The sequence below is a fragment of the Ctenocephalides felis genome, unplaced genomic scaffold, assembly GCF_003426905.1.
Source record: "Ctenocephalides felis isolate EL2017-DRISC unplaced genomic scaffold, ASM342690v1 CF-g0.4_SCAFFOLD_01170, whole genome shotgun sequence".
Classification (NCBI taxonomy): Eukaryota; Metazoa; Arthropoda; class Insecta; order Siphonaptera; family Pulicidae; genus Ctenocephalides; species Ctenocephalides felis.
The window spans coordinates 79,664,461-79,685,951 of NW_020537324.1; the positions used below are offsets into that span (position 1 = coordinate 79,664,461).

The following is a 21,491-nucleotide window of genomic DNA, read 5'->3' on the forward strand; positions in this document are numbered from 1 at the left end:
AAACTGAACTTCATGTAATGCATATGTAATTATTTTATAAAACAATGTGTTTTTTTGTGTGTTATTTTCCTGATGTGGTATGTATATTTTTTAATTATTTTAAATATAAAATTACGTTTATTTTTTTAAAAAATCTTTGTAAAATTTTTTTTAGAAACTGTTAACAAAGAAGTGCTGAATGATGACACACAATCCGTGTCGAAACGTATATTTTAAATAAATATTTTGTATTTATTGCTTTTTTTTCGGCGACTTGCTGGAAATCATATCAAGACATGTCTCAACGTCGAACAAAAAAACCTAATTATATATATATATATATATATATATATATTCAACGTTTATCATTATATTTCTTATGTTATTCGCCTTTTATCAATTTTGAATCTCGCACCACCTTTATGATTATCGCGGCCAGTTAAAATTCTTTATGATTATCTTTAATATTATCCATATAATTATTATAATTTAACAGTGTGTTTAATAGTTGTTAAAGTACTCTATTATGCATGAAAAATCAGTAAATAAATAAATAATTTCTCCTCATGGCGAACGTTCTTCGGGGAAAATTCGGGTACGATTCGAGATGCACAATTCAAAAGTCAAATACAAGAATATTTATTTATAATTGATATATTATTCAATTACAAACCACAAGATGTATTATCTTATAATAAATGTGATATACATATATATATATATATATATATATATATATATATATATATATAATATAATATAATTATAACGTGTACCATTATGATTTTTGTGTTTTTTGTCTTTTGAATCTCGCGCCACTCTTTTCTTTTGACAGTTCATCACTTTCAATATGGCGGCCATACTAGCGCCGGTTGACATTCTTTGACAGTTTTATATAATATTATTATAATTTGACAGTATGTTTAATAGTTGCTAAAGTACTTTTATTATGTATAAAAAATCAGTTAATAAATAAATAATTACTCGTCATGGCGAACGTTCTTCGGGGAAAATTCGGGTACGATACGAGTTGCACAATTCAAATGTCAAAGAATATATATTTATTGTATATGTAATTTATGTAGTTGTTGTTATATTATTCAATTACAAACAACCAAATGTGTTATTTTATAATGTGTGTGTTATATATAAGTTGCCTGTGTTTATTTTATTTTTAGAAAGCCGATCCTAACCTATAAGTCGTACGGTCGGGCGGTGACGTTAAAATTGTCTCAAGTGAATTTCACGACTTGCAATGGACGTTACGAGTCAAGGGGGCACAGAAAAGTTTTCTTGCAACCTTATAAACCTATTCAATACGGTCATAGACGTGGATATGGCATGTTTTTGCTTAGGGCTGTTCGAGGAGTCTTGAAACTTAGGTATATTGTACTGGGAGGAGCCCTTGGTGGAGGGGTTACTTTGAAAAAGGTAATTGTAATATAGATTTTTATTCTTCTTTAATTCTGTAATTGATTTTATAGCGAGCAGAATTGATCTTGTATTTTGCCAAGCAAAGAAATTTATATATTCATTTGTTTTTTTAGAAATATGAAGAATGGAAAGACGGTTTACCTGATATGAAATGGCTAGACGATGTACTTCCTGATTCAGAACAATGGTCAGGATATCAAAAAAGTTTAATTAGTCTCAAGATACAATAAAAGATAGCATAGTCATAGGTACCATTTATTAAATATTTTTCCTATTATATATATATATATATATATATATATATATATATATATAATTAAAATTGGAACTGATTGTGTCTTCTTCTCCAAGATCCTAGGTTAAAAGCATTAGGTGAAGCGAAAGCAATGGAATTCAAAAGTTGGTTTGATAGACGACTGGAAGATGCTATACAAGCTGCCAAAATTGAAGAGAGTAAACAGCCGGCTATCGAAGGTATTTAATATGTAGGAATTATATAGTAGTTATATTTAACTAAATAGATTTTTGTAAATATTTTGTTCAATAAGTCGATTGAACTTGTTGGTGTAAAAGTATTTTGCATTGTGTAACTAATATAAACATTTTTAACTTATATATATATATAAAATATTATATATATATATAAATATAATATTTAACAACCTTTAAAGATTTATGGTATATTATTTATTTAACAAGAACATAGTTAACACACTATAAGCGGTCAAAATTCTTGTCTTTAATTTAAATGAAAATCAAAGGAATTTAAAATATAAAAAAAGCTTTTCGGAATATATATACATCACAATAATAACAAAAAGTTGTATACAGTAAAATATGAATGTTTCTTTAATGTTATTAAAACTCATTTCATTTTTACAGTTTATATTTTTTAATTTTTTACTTTATATATAAATATAATATTTAACAACCTTTAAGAGATTTATAGTATATTAAAAAACATGAACTCTTAAATTTCAATTATAAACTTTAATTTAAATGAAAATCAAAGAATTTGAAATATAAAAAAAAGCTTTTCTGGAAATATAAATAATACATAAAATAATAAAATGAAAGTTGTATAATACAGTCAAATTATGAATGTCTCTTTAATGTTATTAAAACTCATTTCATTTTTACGTTTATATTTTGTAATTTTTACTAAATTCTAATAAATTTAGGTTATTTGAAGAAAAGTAAAAAAATGTTCTAGCAAATTATGGAAATACTAAAGTCTGGATTTCAACTACGAATTGTTCAGAATTTTTATATACAAGTGTATATAACAGTCTTTACTTGATTTTAGTAAATTTTATCTAGTTTTTACTGATGTAAACAAATTATAATGTCCCAGAAGAAAATTAATAGTTATTTGAAGAAAAGTAACTAAAGCCTGCATTTCAACTATGAATTATTCAAAATTTTGATATCGAAGTGCATATAACAGTTTTACTATATTTTAGTAAATTTTATATACTTTTTACTGGTACTTTTTACTGGACAAAGTGTCCTGGGCAAAATTTTCTAGTTATTTAAAGAAATATAAAAATATTATTAGTCTAGTTATTTAAAGAAATATAAAAAATGTCCAAAATTCACGTCCATTGCTAAGTATATTACCAGAAAATAAATGTTCCAACAAGTTTTATTCAAAATATCAATATGTAAAATTTTATCTAGTTTTTACTGATGTATACAAACTAAAATGTTCGGAATGAAAATTTTAAGTCGTTTGACGAAATGTAAAAAAATGTCCTAAAGTCACATATTGCTAATTAACATAATACAGCACTAAATTAATTGAATCTAAGTAAAAACAACCAACTAACAATTTCAATATCATATGTGAATCGATTTTAAAGTTAACCAAATTCAAATGTCCACAAAACGGGTATTTTTACCCGCCCCGCCTATAGTGTGTTAAAGGGCACAACTAGTGTAACCGCCTAAAAAAGGTGATTTTTGGGAATTTATATTAAAAAGCTACTTTATCAATCATTTCAAAATTTTAGGAATATATTTATACATGTTTTGAGAATACATAGTAAAATTTTTGAAAAAAAAAATTAAATATTTTATAAGTTCCTTATTCCTATTTTATAAGTTCTTCACTGCTGCAGTGATTCCGGCCTTCTACGTGGATGAAATTAAATAAAAAAAAACTTGTTAAACTAGATAATATTGTCTGGAAAATGAATTACGATAAAGAAAAAAAATCAAAAATTGACAAAATGACGGCGTTTTTGAAAAAAAAAGTCGAATTTCACCCAAAATTTTGGTCGTTTTTGGACTGCCAAAATTCGATTTTTGATCCGATCAAAAAATCGATAGTTCATTTTACGGAGAACTATGTATAGAACAGGAATATCCTATCGAAATATGGAAAAATTGAAAAATCGATTTTTTGAAAATTTTACACTAGCTGTGCCCCTTAATTCGGCATTCATGTCTCGTAACATTTTTTATGTTTATTAATGCCAATTAATCAAACAAACTTTTCTTGAAATCTCAATCCAAAAATTTCTATTATGTAAAACAATTAAAAATCGTATGTTTATTAAAATTAATTTTCTTCTGCACAGGTACCTCCAAGAATTTAACTCAGCTTGTTACAAATTTGTATACAGGTAATGAAATGCAATCCATTTACATTGATTTAAAATTATAGAAATGTTTGTTTGATAAATCATGGCCTTTTATGAAAAGTATTATGTGTGTAGTTTTATGTCTAGTAGTCAATTTAATTTAGTTAAACACTATTGTATTATTTTTTTGTTCTAGATGTGTCCGAAGACATCAAAGCCAAAGCTACAGTTTATGCTGCTCGAGCTGCTACACAAGTTCAAGATTCAAACGAGGATCGTAAAAAATATGGTATGTTGAATTAATCAGAATTATAATGTAGAGGAAATATTAATACATATATATTATTATTGAAGTTTCTTTTACTTTTAGAGACAGCCCAACAACGTTTGGAAGCTTTGCAGGACGAAGTGATTGCAGTGCAAATAAAATATCAACGAGAATTGGAACGATTGGAAAGAGAGAATAAAGAATTACGCAAACAAAATCTTATTTTGAAAAGTAACAGAAAAACTGGACTGAAGAAGATTAAGGTGAAATAAATTTACTTGAAAATCATCTTTTTTTAATATCATTGATATACATATATTCATTTACAATTTTTATTGTAGAAATCTTTAATAGATATGTACAGTGAAGTTTTGGACGAGTTAGCAGATTACGATACTGGATACAGCACTGCTGATCATTTACCGAGAGTTGTGGTCGTCGGAGACCAGAGTTCTGGGAAGACTTCTGTTTTGGAGGCTATTGCACAGGCTAGAATTTTTCCTAGGGGAGGTGGAGAGATGATGACTAGGTAAAATATATTTATTATATTATATATATATATATATATATATATATATGTGTGTGTGTATGTGTGTGTGTGTGTGTATGTGGCTGATTTTGAATTTTAAGCGATGGATATCTGATTTTTATCAATCTCGCAATTGCAAAGGAAGTAAATTAATGATATCATTATTAATTTTTTTCGAATTGTTATTATTAACTTCCCGTAGGGTAAGTTATTGTAATGGGCCGAAAATCGGAATTGAAAATTTTCACATTTCTCGACGTTTTGAAGGTTTCTGAACATTTTGGCATACTTCAGAAAAAATGGATGTGTGTGTGTGTGTGTGTATGTATGTATGGATACAAATTTCCAGTCACGTTTTCGGGCGCAAGGATCAACCGATTTGAATGGATAAAAAAATATTCGATTCCTATTGATAGGGAAAAGAGCTGATTAGGTTTTGGCGAAGGCAGGTCCAGCCGTTTCGGATATACGGAGCAACGACTGCAGAAAATAGAAATCGACTTTTTGAGAGAACGGAGTATCCGATTTGAATGATCTAAAAAACATTCAATTAGTAATGATTGGGAGAAGTGTTTATTAGTTTTTGGCAAAGGCAGGCTCAGCCATTTCGAAGATACGGAGCTAAATATGTAAAAAATGGCAGTTTTTGAGAGAACTAAGCGTCCGATTTAAATGATTCAAAGAACTTTCTGCTTGTCTTAACAAAATAATTGATTTTGGAAAAAATATTTTCGTATGATTTTTTTTTTTTTTTTTTAGTTTTTTTGTATATCGAAAATAATTCAGATTTTATTTTGATTCTGACTAAAGTTCTAATATAACTTAAACAAATAATTTTAACTTTGCAATTCACTTTATATAATTCTTATAAATATTAGACAATGTTATAATATTTATAATAATTTATTTGAAAACATTCAGTATTCCTCGAACATTTCGTTACGGTACGGGAAGTTCCAGCAATTTGCCTTAAGGCACGATGCCATACACCCCACTAGTTATTATAATTAGATTAGATTTTATTAAAGAGTTTGCTATAGTACATGATATGACAATCAATGTCGACTTTGTATTGAAACTTTGAGTGTTTTTTTTACATATTCATAAAGTTATTTTAATTATTTTAGTTATATATTAATCTAATGGATTCAGCATTTATTGTATGTATGTTTTTTTTTTAGAGCTCCTGTTAAAGTGACTTTATCCGAAGGACCTTATCATGTTGCCCAATTCCGAGACTCAAGCCGAGAGTTTGATTTGACAAAAGAGTCAGATTTAGCAGATTTAAGAAGGTAAATATCAAAAATTACTTCAAATTTTTCATATGTAAAAAATGCAACCGAAAAAATCAACGTTTCAGTTTATATACAAATTTTATGTTTTGGCAAAGTCAAAGTTTAAGCATTTTTTTCTATATAATTTTGTTCTAAGAGTTTTAAATTATTATATACTGATTTGTAGCAAATTTAATTAGCTTTCCATTAATATATAATGATAATAATATTTAATTAAATTATAACGAAAAATCAAATGTTGTTATTATAAACCAAAACGTTGAAGCTAAAACAATGTGGACGCTTGACGACGATATTAATTGCCAAGTCCAATGAATTATTTTTATAAGATTTTGTTCTAACAGTTACAAGTTGTTATATACAGATTTATAGATAATTTAGTTAGCTTTCCAATAATATAAATAATAATATTTTTAATTCAATTATAACAAAATAAATGTAATTTTGAACCGAAGCGTTGGAGCTAAAACAGTATGGACACCTGACGAAGATTTTAATTGCAAAGTTTAATAAATTATTTTTATATAATTTTGTTCTAACAGTAACAAAATGTTACATACAGATTTATAGATAATATTATTGACTTTTTAATGACATATCATGATTTATCGAAATATAAATAAATTTTAAAAAATGTACTAATCAGATCCACTAATGGCTAATAACTGGATACTTAATTTTAACTTTCACAGATTTTTCCTAAATAATTTTGTTCGAAAAGTTATTAAACATTATATACAGATTTGTAGACAATTTTATTGAGTTTTTAGCAATATATAATACTATTATTATATATTTACTTTTCTATATTAAACGTGGATATAAAAAACTGCAACCGATACAACTGGTGTTATAGACACGCCGTATTGTCTTCAAAGTACAAACGATTTTTTTATATAATTTTGTTAGAAATGTTAATAATTGTTATACACAGATTTATAGATAATATAATTAGCTTTCTAATAACATATAATAATAATAATATTTTTAATTAAATTGTTACAAAATAAATATAATTATAAACCATAGCGTTGTAGCTAAACAATGTGGGCGGCAGACGACGATATTAATTTCCAAGTTTGATGAATTATTTTTATATGATTTTGTTCTAACAGTTGTTAATTGTTATATACAGATTTAGATAATTTAATTAGCTTTCTAATAATATATAATAATAATATTTTTAATTAAATTATAACAAAACAAATTTAATTATAAACCGAAGCGTTGGAGCTAAAACAGTATGGACACCTGACGAAGATTTTAATTGCAAAGTTTGATGAATTATTTTGATATAATTTTGTTCTAACAGTTACAAAATTTCATATACAGTTTTATAGATAATTTTATTGCCTTTTAATGATATATAATAATATATAAAAATTTTATTACAACTATACTAAATTTAAAAAAAACGAACCAATCAAATCCACTAATGTTTAATAACTGGATACTAAATTTTATCTTTCACCGATTTTTCCTAAATAATTTTGTTCGAAAAGTTATTAAATCTTATACAGATTTGTAGACAATTTTATTGGGTTTTTAACAATATATAATATTGTTGTTATATTTCTAATTATATATAATAAAATAAACGTGGATAAAAAAACCACAACCGATGAAACTAATGTTATAGACCCACCATTTTGATTTCAAAGTTTAAAAAAAAAATGTATAAAATTTTGTTGGAAATGTTATATGAATTGATATACACATTTATAGAAAATTTTATAAGCTTTCATTTGATATATAATAATATATATTAATTATATTAAATAATCAAACTACAGCGATGTATACAAAAAAGTGTCCTTAGTATTTGTTGTATTCACAATGAACACTTACAAAAATAAACGTAACAGAATGTTTCGTTAAAGTTACGTTCGATTAATGTAATGAAACTTTGCACAGTCTAAATGAACATGATAAAATATTATAGGCCTAGGAAAAGTGGTTTAATTACAAAAAAATCACATTAATGGAACTTTTGTAACAATTACTATTAAATAATATTTAAACTAAATTTGTTGATTTGATTTCTTATATATTAAGTCTATTATTTACACATGTCGGGTAGTTAATGCAACTTGCCTTAACACAAACTACCACTTACACCTAGGTTCAATGTCTTTTTTCTAGAGAGGTTGAACTAAGAATGAGAAATTCCGTCCGTGGAGGAAAAACTGTGAGCCACGAAGTCATTTCGATGAGTGTCAAGGGTCCTGGTTTACAACGAATGGTTTTAGTCGACTTACCTGGAATTATATCGGTAAAGGATAAAAGAAATTATTAACAATTAATAATATTATATACCTTAAAGTTTTATTATTATTTTTTCAGACGGTTACAGTAGATATGGCAAAAGATACAAGAGAATCCATTCAGCAGATGTCTCAACACTATATGAGCAATCCTAATGCAATTATTTTGTGCATACAGGTAAATGTATTTAAATACTATTGTTTTGAATGAGTTTTTTTTATAATGCTAATTTTATTTTTATTATCAGGATGGTTCAGTGGATGCCGAAAGGAGTAATGTTACAGACATGGTAGCAAGGTGCGATCCGAGTGGTAAAAGAACGATTTTTGTTTTGACCAAAGTCGATATGGCCGAGGAGAATCTAAGTGACCCCAATAGGGTAAGTAATTTATTTATTTATTTATTTTTAAATATAAAGCCCACAGATTTCTTCTAAGAGGACTCAAAAATACAATTATTTTACATAATGAATAACAATTAAAATAAATACAAAATTACAATATATAGTTATTAACATAAAATTACATATAATGCAGAATGTAACAATATTATTTATAAACAGAATAAGATAAAATAATGAGATATTTGAAAAGAAAATAAAAAGGTTAACTTGTGCATATGGAGATTATTTGATTAGGTGAAGTGTTGTGAATATCTATTTCATTATTAATTAAGTTAAAGTTAGAGGACATAAGTAAAATAGGCGAATTTAATAAAAGAGAGAATTAGATTTAGGAGTAGGATAATTGAAAAATAATTATGAACGCGTAGATAGCCTTAGAACATTAAAGGATAGTTGATTAGGAACAAGAGGACAGTCTATAGAATTATTGCAAAGTTTAAATAAGAACATAATTGTACAGATAAATCGATGTGAGGCACGGGAAGGAATACCAAATTCTTTTAGTAAAGTGTTGTGGTCAATCAAAGCCACGTTCAGGGTAAATTTTATATGTTTTATAATTGAGATATTTCAGAAATTTTCGCTGAACCTTCTCTATCGCATCAGATTGTTGATTTGATGAGGATACCAAATAATCGAACCGTATTCTAATTTTGAACGTACATTAGAATAGTACAGGCTAAGAAGTGCATTATTTGAATTGAACTGTTTACAATTTCTCAGTATCAAACCTAAAGATTTATGTGCTCTATTACAAATATCAGTTATATGATCAGTGAAAAGCAAACCAGAATCAAATAAAACTCCCAAGTCTGATATTTTATTACATCTATCAATGCTGGTGTTAAAATTTTTTTAATCAAAATGTATTGGAACGCGCTTATGTGAAAAACTAAGAATCTTGCACTTTGATATATTTAAATGTAATTTGTTATAGACACACCAAGAGTCAAGTTGAGACTGTAACAATAAGCAGTCATCAATAGAATTTATTTTGAGATATAGTATGAGAGCATCTGCAAATAATAAATGTGGACAGCTAATAATATTAGATATGTCATTAATAAAAATAACAAATAGTAGTGGACCAAGAATAGATCCCTGAGGTACACCTAAAATGATATTTTCAATATTGCTCAAGAATCCCTTAAGATAGACAAACTGTTTACGATTATGAAGATATCTCTTAAAAAAATAAACAAGTGGAGAATTAAGACCAATCTTAGATAATTTAGTAAGAAGAATGTTATGATCAATTTTGTCAAAAGCTTTACTGAAGTCAGTGTAAATAACATTAACTTGTCCATTAGTTTCTTAGCTATATATTGTTTAATGCAGATTAAATTTGTCGTCGTAGAACGGGCAGGCATGAATCCATGTTGATTAGTAGAAATTAAAGTTCTAGCAGAAGGAATTAGTTCTCTATAAATATTTTTTTCAAATAACTTAGCAAAGTTTGATAATAATGATATCGGCCTGTATTTAGTAATGTTTGATGTATCATCTTATTTAAAAGTTCGAACTAATCGTGCAATTTTCGAACAATTTGGAAAAGTGTTTGTACGCAATGATAGATTAAATAAAAATGCAAGTGGATCAGATAGAGCAGATGAGCAATCACGTGCAAAGAAAAATAGAATATCATCGAAACCAAATATTTTGGAGTTCTTAAAACTTGCTATCGCAAGTTGCACAGTACTAGAATCAATTACACCTATAACAATCATGATTCTATCATTATGATCAAATAAAATGGGTATGTCAAGTTAAGGCTGATAAACACTAATAAAGTAAGAATTAAATGCATCAACAATAGCATCAGGAGAATCATAATATTTGTCTAGATAGCACAATCTATTAGGAATAATATTAAAAGCAGTCTTATTACGCAAAAAAGACCAGAAATATTTTGGATTAAGCGATAGAGAATTTTCAACGTCAATAATATGAGTTATAGGCACCTTTCATAAGTGTTTTTATTAATGAATACTCGAAACTACCAAAATAGGCTTTGTTAAATTTGAGTGTTAATCTTTTTGTAGATTCGAAAAATTTTGTCGGGCAAATTGTTCCCAATGAAAGCTTTAGGATATTTCGCTGTCGTCACTGGAAGAGGACGTCAGGATGATACTATTGCTACAATCAGACAACACGAGGAACAGTTCTTCAGGAACAGTAAATTATTCAAGTAAATAGAAAAACTTTTATATACTTATCTCATTCTATAACTTCTGAATCATCTTATTTTGTTGTATAAAAAAGAATCATCATGTGTAAATTATTCAAATAGATACAAATTTTTTTTCTATTTGTTACCTATTACCGAAGATATTATAAATAATTCAGACTCAATATTTATAAATACATACAGAATTTATTTATTGATCCTTTTTTCAGGGATGGTATAGCGATGTCAGGACAAGTTACAACGAGAAATTTATCACTGGCTGTAGCTGAATGTTTCTGGAAAATGGTACGAGAAACTGTGGAACAACAGGCAGATGCTTTTAAAGCCACGAGGTTCAATTTGGAAACTGAATGGAAGAACAATTTCCCAAGGTAATAATGGATAGGTCACTGAATGTTTTTTGCAAATATATTTAATATATTTTAATTTATGTTGCAGATTGCGAGAACTGGACAGAGATGAATTATTTGAGAAAGCGCGAGGAGAAATCTTGGATGAAATAATTAATCTATCACAGGTACCATAAATATATATATACACCTATCCCCCGTTTTTGCACGGTACTCGTTTAACGCGTTTCCGATCTTACATGGCTTTTAAAAATATTTTTTTTCAACGAAATTTATTAATTTTGCATTTACACGAAATTATAAACACTGAACTATAATTTGCTTATATCTACAATCACATTTTAATTGTTTTACTGTCAAAATACAACACTACAAAATGTATGTTACAGTTACGAATTTTTAGTAGCCTATGTCTATGATGGAAATATGTAGATTCAGATGGGAAATCCACGTTTTATGATCCAAACTAATTTTTTTGTATGTATAAGCTAGTTTGTTCGAAATATCAAAACAAAGAGCATCATTGATTTAAAATTTGTTTTTAATTAGTGTTTATATATAACAGATTGCGTAAATTTATTCAAGGTGGGCAAAAACAGAATCATTTCTTACAAAATCTTTAATTTATTAAAAAAAATATTATAAAAATATAAATATTCAATGGCAAAAGATGAAAATAATTTCAATTTTAACATTTTCAATCTGTTACTTTTTATTTCATTATTTTATAACAAGCTATCAATTTTCGCCCTTCTATCATAAACCCCTATTTCGTAATAGTCATTTTAGTAAACAGACAATGAATATTTTTTTGAAATTCTGAATTTTGATTCAGATTTTCTTAAACTTCTGGAAAGACTTAAATTTTGCTTTAAAAAAGATTTTTTTTTATTAAAGGTTGTTTACCTTTCACACTTTCTCTGATTCACGAAACCAATTTTTGTTATTTAAAATGTTTAAAATGTGTGATTCAAACATACATCGGCCCTAAATTTTTACCCTCCTACCAGAGATTCCTATATCATAATATTTATTTCAGAAGTCAAATCAATTTTCATTTAGTTCAACAAAAGTTCACTTATAGAAAACTTATAGAAAAGTTCTTGAAAAAAACACTTTATTTTCATCAAAGGTTGTTCACTGTTTCCACTTTTTTTTAATTTGATGGACTTAATTTCCTTTACTTTTATTTTTATAATGCAGATTTGAAAAAGATATATACAACCCTTGATTTCCACCCTTCTGGCTGACTCGGCAAATGTTATTTCACCATTTAAATTATTTGTAATTTTGTAAGAATTTTTTAGAGTAGCAGATACAGTAATAGAGTTGTTTAAACGTATAAAGTAAGGAAAAATTATCAAAAAAATGAAAAAAAAGTGTTAGGGATGAACAACTTTTATTATCGGATCAATTATTGCAATCATTATATATGTTTAAGGTCAAACAATGTCTTGAGGTAAACTTTAGATATTTCCTAGATTGCTAAAACAACGTTTCCCGGGACAGCTAGTATATATATATATATATATATATATATATATATATACATCTATTTATTAGGTATCACCTAAACAATGGGAGCTGCTACTCATGCAAAAAATTTGGGAAAAAGTATCGACCCATGTATTTGAGAACATTTATTTACCAGCTGCACAAACCGGAAGCACAAGTAAGAAAATAGTAACCAATTATAATCAAACTGAAATTATTTCATATATTTTTTTATTTCGTTTAGGTAATTTCAATACGACTGTTGATATTAAATTGAAACAATGGGCGGAACAAGCGTTGCCTGCAAAATCTGTTGAAACAGGTAAATAGGAAAAGAGGGAAAAGATTTCTGATGATTAAATTTAGAGATTATTATGGTGTTGATTTTAACGGGTTTTTCTAGGCTGGGAGACGCTACAAGTAGAGTTTGAACAATTTATGAAAAAAGCTCAACAGTTACCAGACCACGATGGAATATTTGATAATTTAAAAGCTGCTGTTGTCGATGAAGCGATGAGAAGACATTCGTGGGAAGATAAAGTATAATGTTATATTCATTTTAATATATATTTGCATATATTATGGATTATATTTCTTTTACCAGGCTTCAGAGATGTTAAGGATAATTCAACTGAACACACTAGAAGACAGATCAGTTTCGAGTAAAGCCGAATGGGATGAAGCAATCAAATTCTTAGAAAGTGCTGTCAGAGACAGATTAGCCCACAACGAATTGAGATTGAGGGAGATGTTGGGGCCCGGTACCAAGGAGAGGTGGCTCAGATGGGAGAATCCAACACCTGAACAGGCTTTGAGGAGCAAAGTCAAATCGGAGTTGGATAAGATTATTTATAGCGATAGTGTAAGTGGAAAGTTTAGAGTATTGAAAATATTGAGAGTGTTGTAGGATGTCTGAGAGTGTTTTAGCTCGTATGAGACTGTTGCAGCTCGTCTAGGATGTTTGCAGCTTGTCTGAGACTGTTTTAACTTGTATGAGACTTTTTTAGCTTGTCTAAGACTGTTTTAGATTGTCTTAGACTGTTTTAGCTTGTCTGAGACTGTTGCAGCTTGTCTGAGACTGTTTTATTTCATCTGAGACTGTTTAATTTCATCTGAGATTGTTGCAGCTTGTCTGAGACTGTTTTAACTCGTCTGAGACTGTTTTATCTCATCTGAGACTGTTTTACCTCGTCTGAGACTGTTTTAGCTTATCTGAGAATGTTGCAGCTTGTCTGAAATTATTGCAGCTTGTCTGAGACTATTTTAACTTGTCTGAGACTGGTGCAGCTTGCTTGAGACTGTTTTAACTTGTCTGAGATTGTTGCAGCATGTCCAATATTATTGCAGCTTGTCTGAGACTGTTTTAGCTCGTCTGAGACTGTTTTAACTCATCTGAGACTGTTGCAGTTTGTTTGAGACTGTTGCAGTTTGTTTGAGACTATTGCAGCTTGCCTGAGACTGTTTTAACTTATTTGAGACTCTTGCAGCTTTTCTGTAACTGTTTTATCTCATCTGAGACTGCCTCATTTCATATGAAACTGTTGCAACTTGTCTGAGACTTTTTAAATTGTTTCAGACTGTTTTAACTTATCTGAGACTGTTGCAGCTTGTCTGAAATTATTGCAGCTTGTCTGAGACTATTTTAGCTCGTATGAGACTGTTTTAGCTTGTCTGTGACTGTTGCAGCTCGTTTGAGACTGTTGCAGTTCGTTTGAGACTGTTGCAGCTTGTCTGAGACTGTTTTAGCTCCTCTGGGATGTCTGCAGCTTGTCTGAGACTGTTGCAGCTTTTCTGAGACTGTTTTATCTCATCTGAGACAGTCTCATTTCATCTGAAACTGTTACAACTTGTCTGAGACTGTTTTAACTGGTATGAGACTGTTTAGCTTGTCTGAGACTGTTTTAACTTATCTGAGACTGTTGCAGCTTGTCTGAGACTATTTTAACTCGTATGAGACTGTTTTAGCTTGCCTGAGACTGTTGCAGCTTGTCAGAAACTGTTTTAGCTCGTCTGAGACTGTTTTATCTCGCCTGAGATTATTGCAGCTTGTCTAAGACTGTTTTAGACTGTCTGAGAGTGTTTTAGCTTGTCTGAGACAGTTGCAGCTCGTTTGGTATTATTGCAGCTTGTCTGAGACTATTTTAGCTTGTGTGAGACTGTTTTAGCTCATTTGAGACTGTTTTAACTCGTATGAGACTGTTGTAGCTCGTCTGAGGCTGTTGTAGCTCGTCTGAGGCTGTTGCAGTTTGTTTGAGACTGTTTCAACTCGTCTGAGACTGTTGCAGCTTGTCTGAGACTGTTTTAGCTCTTCTGAGACTGTTGTAGCTGGTCTAAGACTGTTTTATTTTATCTGAGACTGTTGCAGCTTGTCTGAGACTGTATCAACTCGCCTGAGACTGTTGCAGCTTGTCTGAGACTGTTTTAACTCGTATGAGACTGTTTTAGCTTGTCTGGGACTGTTTCAACATCTCCGAGACTGTTGCAGCTTGTCTGAAATTATTGCAGCTTGTCTGAGGCTATTTTAACTCTTATGTGACTGTTGCAGCTCGTCTGGGATGTTTGCAGCTTGTCTAAGACTGTTTCAACTCGCCTGAGACTTTTGCAGCTCGTCTGGGATGTTTGCAGCTCATCTGAGACTGTTCTAACTTGTATGAGACTTTTTTTCGCTTGTATGAGACTGTTTTAGCTTGTCTGAGACTGTTGCAGCTCGTCTGAGGCTGTCTTAACTCATCTGAGACTGTTGCTGCTTGTCTGAGACTATTTTAACTTGTCTGAGATTGTTGCAGCATATTCGATATTATTGCTGCATGTCCGATATTATTGCAGCTTGTCTGAGGCTGTTTCAGCTCGTCTGAGACTGTTTTAACTCATCTGAGACTGTCGCAGTTTGTTTGAGACTGTTGCAGTTTGTTTGAGACTATTGCAATTTGTCTGAGACTGTTGCAGTTCGTTTGAGAATATTGCAGCTTGTCTGAGACTGTTTTAACTTATCTGAGACTGTTGCAGCTTGTTTGAAATTATTGCAGCTTGTCTGAGACTATTTTAAGTCGTATGAGTCTGTTTTAGCTTGTCTGAGACTGTTTTAGCTTGTCTGAGACTGTTGCAGATGGTCTGAGACTGTTGCAGCTCGTCTGAGACAGTTTTAATTCATCTGTGACTGTTACAGCTCGTCTGAGACTGTTTTAACTCGTATGAGACTGTTGTAGCTTGTCTGAGACTGTTTTAGCTTGTCTGAGACTGTTGCAGCTTGTCTGAAATTATTGCAGCTTGTTTGAGGCTATTTTAAATCGTATGAGACTGTTTTGGATAGTCTGAGAATTTCGTAGCTGGTTTGCGAATGTTCAAGATTGTCTATAAATGTTCTATTTTTTATTACAGAAACATCCCCCAACACTCAGCTACGATGAAGTAACAACAGTTCGTAAAAACTTACAAAGGATAAATGTAGATGTAGACATGGAATATATTAAAGAAACCTGGCATCCTGTTTACAGAAGGTACAAACATACTTATGACTTGCATTTCAGACATTTTTTATTAATCGATACATTTATTTTAAGGTTCTTCTTGAATCAGGCTTTAAGTAAAGCATTTGATTGTAAAAAGTTATATTATCTATATCACCAACAAGGAAATAATAAAGAGGTAATAAAAACATCTTAATTATTTTGAAATCAAGTGTGTAATGATTTTATTATCTTTTAGTTTGAGGATGTAGGTTGCTGTGATGTAGTTTTATTCTGGAGGATTCAACAAATGGCAAAAGTAACAGCAAATGCGTTGAGACAACAAATTATGAATCGTGAAGGTTTGATTAGATTTAAAATTTAATTCTACAGTTTACTTCGAATGTGTATTTCTTTAATGTGAAGGTGAATTCAAATTAATTATCCTTATATTTTGTAGCACGTAGGTTAGATAAAGAAATCAAAGAAGTTTTGGAGGATTATAGTCAAGATAGCGAAAAGAAAGCTATGCTGTTGACTGGTCGTAGAGTAACACTTGCAGAAGAATTAAGTATGTTCAAAACAAGTTTTTTAAGTTATATTTTATATGTAAATGGTTTGTTTTATGTCTTTTTAGAGAGGGTACGTCAAATCCAGGAAAAACTTGAGGAATTCATTGCAGCTTTAAATAAGGAAAAATGATATTGGAGTTAACTAGTGTAAAGGCTGAATTTAAATTTGAATGAGACATTTATTTAACAAGTTAAAGCTTTGTTAGCTAGCACTCTTATCAATCGGTTCGTTGTGATGTGTTGCTTTAGTCACAATTACGACTTATTTATTTTAATGTATTTGTAGCTAAGTCAACTATAAAATGTAAACTGAATTATGGTGTTTTATATTTGTATAGATTCTAGATTTTTTTTATATTTTATGTGTAAATAATAATAAATGCTAATAAATTAATGTTTCAACCATTTTGAATTTTGTATTTTTAACTGTTTTGATGTTATGATGTTGGCAACGCTGAAGCTTGTTTAATGGCGAAGTGTCAAGTCTTGCAAAAAGTGCCAAGTAGTGTAAAAGTGTTTATTGGAGTGAAATAATAGATTAAAATGTATATAATGTTGTTTTATTAGTGCTACATTGATAAAGGTAAGCTTTATTATTATTTATTACAATATTTATCGCTTGAATTTGTTTTAAAAGCGTGTTTTAGAATTGAGGTTATGTCGTATGCAAGGAATAGTATTTTAATCCTGTTAAAGGACTAATTAATACATTAAATGCATAAAACTAGGTCTGATAAGCATCTGAGAACGTGTTTATAGTCTTTTTATAAACATTTCGAACATATTATGAAAAATCTTAGTGACACAAATTTTTGTCTCTTAGAGCACAATATTATTCCTCTAAGTTTACATGTTTGTACAAAACTTGGCATTAATTTAGAATATGCTTAATAAATATATAAATTCATATTCAACTAAGGAATATTTGTAAAGTATAGGTGAAAATAGTCTTCTTTGTACTTTGTTCGATTTTTTGATCTTGTTTCAAACACTTAGAACGTTCTTCGATATATAAAAACTTATAGCACAATATTGTAACTATTTATCATAAATGTTATCTCGAAGAGAAAAATAAAATGCATTTCAAATATCCTTAATGTGATTTTATGTTCCAATGCTATGAAATATCTACTTCCTTCGTTTGCTTTCTACTTCTAAAGAAATTTTATGTTGAAAATTGTCTGAAAATGTTGTAAAATGATTAACATATTTGTAAATTGTCTGATAATGTTGAAGATTGCCTGGAAAAGTTTAATTTGTCTAAAAATCTGGTAGATTATCTGAAAATTTAATCATTGTCTTAAATTCTCTCATTATCAAGTTTATTTGTGTTTATTATAGTTTATTTTCCTTGGTTGAATAAATATTTTTACATTATTTATTATCACAATATTGACATTTTGTTATCAGTATTTTCCAAATTGTTCAAATTTCTAACAATTCGATATTTGCAAATGCAAACTAGTACTGTATGGCATCGTGTCTTAAGGCAAATATTCGAGAAATATTAAATGCTTCCAAATAGATTATTATAATTACTGTAACTTTCATTATTCGTATTTTATATACAAAATATAAGAGCTTAAGGACTACAACGTTTATTTAACTTAATCAAACGGACTTGAAATGAAGGACATTTCCAATATTTATAAGAATTATATAAACTGACTAACTTTGCCAAGTTAAAATTATTTATTAAGAGTATATAAGTAAGCTTTACAACTTTAACTAGAATTAAAATTAAAATCTGAATTATTTTTAATATACAAAAAAAATTAAATAATTTTTCCCAACACAAGCAGAATGTTTTTTAAATCATTTAAATCGGATACTCCATTCTCTCAAAAACTCGGTTTCTATTTTCTTCAATCTTTGCTTCGTATCTCCGTAACGGTTGGGCCTGCCTTTGCCAAAAACTAATCAGCACATCTCCCTATCAATAGGAATCGAATGTTTTTTGCACCATTCAAATTGGTTGATCCGTGCGCCCCAAATCGTCGATGAAAAATTGTCTCGACACATATACACACGCATCCATTTTTTCTGAGGTATGCCAAAAAGCTCAGAAACCTCTGAAACGCGAAAATATGCAAAAATGTTCCTTTTCGATTTTTAACTTTCCGTAGGGTAAGTTATAGTAATCGCAAAAAAATCGAAAATGAAAATTTTTATATATCTTTACGTTTCAAAGATTTCTGAACATTTTGGCATACCTTAGAAAAAATGGATGTGTGTGTGTATGTGTGTGCGTGTGTGTATGTGTGTGCGGATACAAATTTTCGTCGACGATTTCGGGAGCGCCGATCAACCGATTTGAATAATTTAAATAACATTCGATTTGTATTGATAAGGATACGTGCTGATTAGTTTTTGGCGAAAGCAGGTCTAGCCGTTCCGAAGATGCGGGGCAAAAAGTGCCAAAAACGATAACACGGTTTTTAAGAGAACGGAGCGTCCGATTTTAAAAATTCAAAAACATTTTACTTGTATTGACAAGGTGAAGAACTGATCAAATTTTCATGAAGGCAGGTCTAGCGGTTTCGGAGATCTAGTAAGAAAAGTAAAAAAATGCCATCTGGCGGTCAAAAATGATCATTAGACATATGCACATCAAATTATTTTATATAGATTTTTAACAATAAGTATAAATTTTGTTTACATTCCTTTGGTTTCCGTACCAATGTTTAATCCGTTAGCCGCGACGCGGCGCTTACGCGCTTTGACAATTCGTCTCTATGCAGTTAGAGCATACGATTGCTTTGAAAAAAGTTCTGAATTTCCAAATATGTCAATAAAGAAAAAAAAAAATTTTTTCAATAAATTTTTTTTTTTTCAAAAAAAAGTAATTTTTTTGTCAAATTTATAGTTTCTTCAAAAATCTAATTTTTTCGAAGTAAAATTTTTTCAAAAATGTTAATCGTTTTTAAAAAAATAATAATTTTTGGTACAGAAAGTTCTAGCAATTTGCCTTAAGGCACGATGCCATGCGCCCAACTAGTTTCTATTATTATATGGGAAGTTAAAAATAAATTAATCACATTTAAATGTTATAATTCTTTATTTGATCTTTATAAATTGACAATAATGCTAAAAATACATAACATATAGTACAGTACCTAAATAATTCGGATAATAATGCCATTTGTCCTTTTATATTCATATTTGCACATTATTTACAATCTTATATCTACATAGCGTAATTTCTGTTGTTAATTGGACATCATTGATAAAATTTACACAGATATTTACAAAAAGAAGCGACTTAGATCCTATAATACTTTGTGGCAAATGTAAAAGTTTTTAGAAGCAAAATCGCTTAGACTTAAATTTTATCACTAACAATGCTTCACAGTAAATGGTGGAATAAAATTTATAAACATCTGTGTTAAAAATACTTAAAAAGCGTTCTTATTCCAACATTAGCCCTTGATTTGTCGATTTGGATTAAGTACGAACTTACAAGCTATAGGAATAATAAACGATTTGAATCTTTGATAACAAGTTAAAAACTCTTCTAATATAAAATAAATTTGCATCTACCAAGGTCTCCACATGTTTCTCGTCTTGCTGATGGTGTTGTGGTGGTGGCTCGGTTCTCCTGGGTTTGGAACCACTTGGTTCTCGCTTCCTAGACTAGAAGACTTATCCATGTCTACATCCATGTGTTCTAATTTACCAACATCATCGTAACCTGCATGCTTCTTGGACAACTCTATCAACTTTCAAAGTCGCACCTTTGTGTCATTGTCATCGAGTTAAGTCCTAGAGCACCTTGAGGCGGTATCTCTCCATGGCCCCATGGGCATCGGAGGCATGAACACACAACACCGCGTTTGTTGGAACCAGTATGAGGTTGCAAATTCAAACCTAAGGCTGCTGCTAACTGGACATAATGCGGTGGTAATAAAACTACTAACTGGCCATCCGGTAGTCTCAACTGTGGACCGCCCCAGGCATGCTTCAGAATCTCATTGGGTTCAATTAAATCCTCTACATTCGGCGTGGGGTTCCTCAATCTATTATTGCCGTTATTGTTTTCGTCCTGGTTGGAAGCAGGGCTGACCACGTTGCTGGCGGACGTGCTGCTGTCTGGTTGAGGCGGTTCCCTTTTGGCGGGCGTTACTGGTTGGATTTTGGGCTGGTTGGCGGGGTGTAGATCTGTCGACGATGGGCAGATGTCCCGGTCGATTTCGGCGACGCAGTTGTCTAGATGTCGGAGCAGGCGTGCTTTGCTGGCGGCGTCGAGAGACAGGGCGACGTCGGCAAGGGCGGAGGCTCGGGGGTCGATAGATAGCGGGCCACTTCGCGGGCACAGTCGCTGTAGCCGGCTCTGTATTTGTCGATATCTGGGGAAGAAAGAAACACTGTTAGAAAAAAGACTGATAATCGTAATGGTAATTGTTTCAATGAAGTCGAATCTTTTTAAAATATATTTAACAACATTCGTCTCTTGTGATGTAGACTTTAGAATTTAGTAATACATAATATAACTAGCTGTAAGTGGAATTCTGTCTTAAGGCAATTAAGGCATCGTGCCTTAAGGCAAATTGCTGAAACTTCCGTACCAAAAATTATTTTTTTTTTAAAACGATTAACATTTTTGAAAAAAATTTACTTTGAAAAAATAAGATTTTTGAGAAACTATAAATTGGACAAAAAATTACTTTTTTTTGAAAAAAAAAA

General features: G+C 29.9%; 1 protein-coding gene across 1 annotated transcript; it reads left to right on the plus strand.

Annotated features, from left to right (window-relative positions):
* The first annotated feature begins 908 nt into the window (after positions 1-908).
* Positions 909-17,086, plus strand: LOC113365705 (dynamin-like 120 kDa protein, mitochondrial). Its single transcript, XM_026607226.1, is given in 25 exon segments — positions 909-997; positions 1,158-1,410; positions 1,527-1,632; positions 1,635-1,661; positions 1,765-1,887; positions 3,996-4,040; positions 4,195-4,287; positions 4,369-4,529; positions 4,608-4,795; positions 5,977-6,087; positions 8,233-8,362; positions 8,434-8,532; positions 8,603-8,734; positions 10,801-10,946; positions 11,156-11,317; positions 11,385-11,463; positions 12,860-12,968; positions 13,035-13,112; positions 13,194-13,330; positions 13,395-13,652; positions 16,169-16,287; positions 16,351-16,435; positions 16,502-16,598; positions 16,697-16,807; positions 16,874-17,086. Coding segments are annotated over 25 exon segments (2,943 nt in total). The 5' UTR covers positions 909-968; the 3' UTR covers positions 16,939-17,086.
* Positions 17,087-21,491: the final 4,405 nt, after the last annotated feature.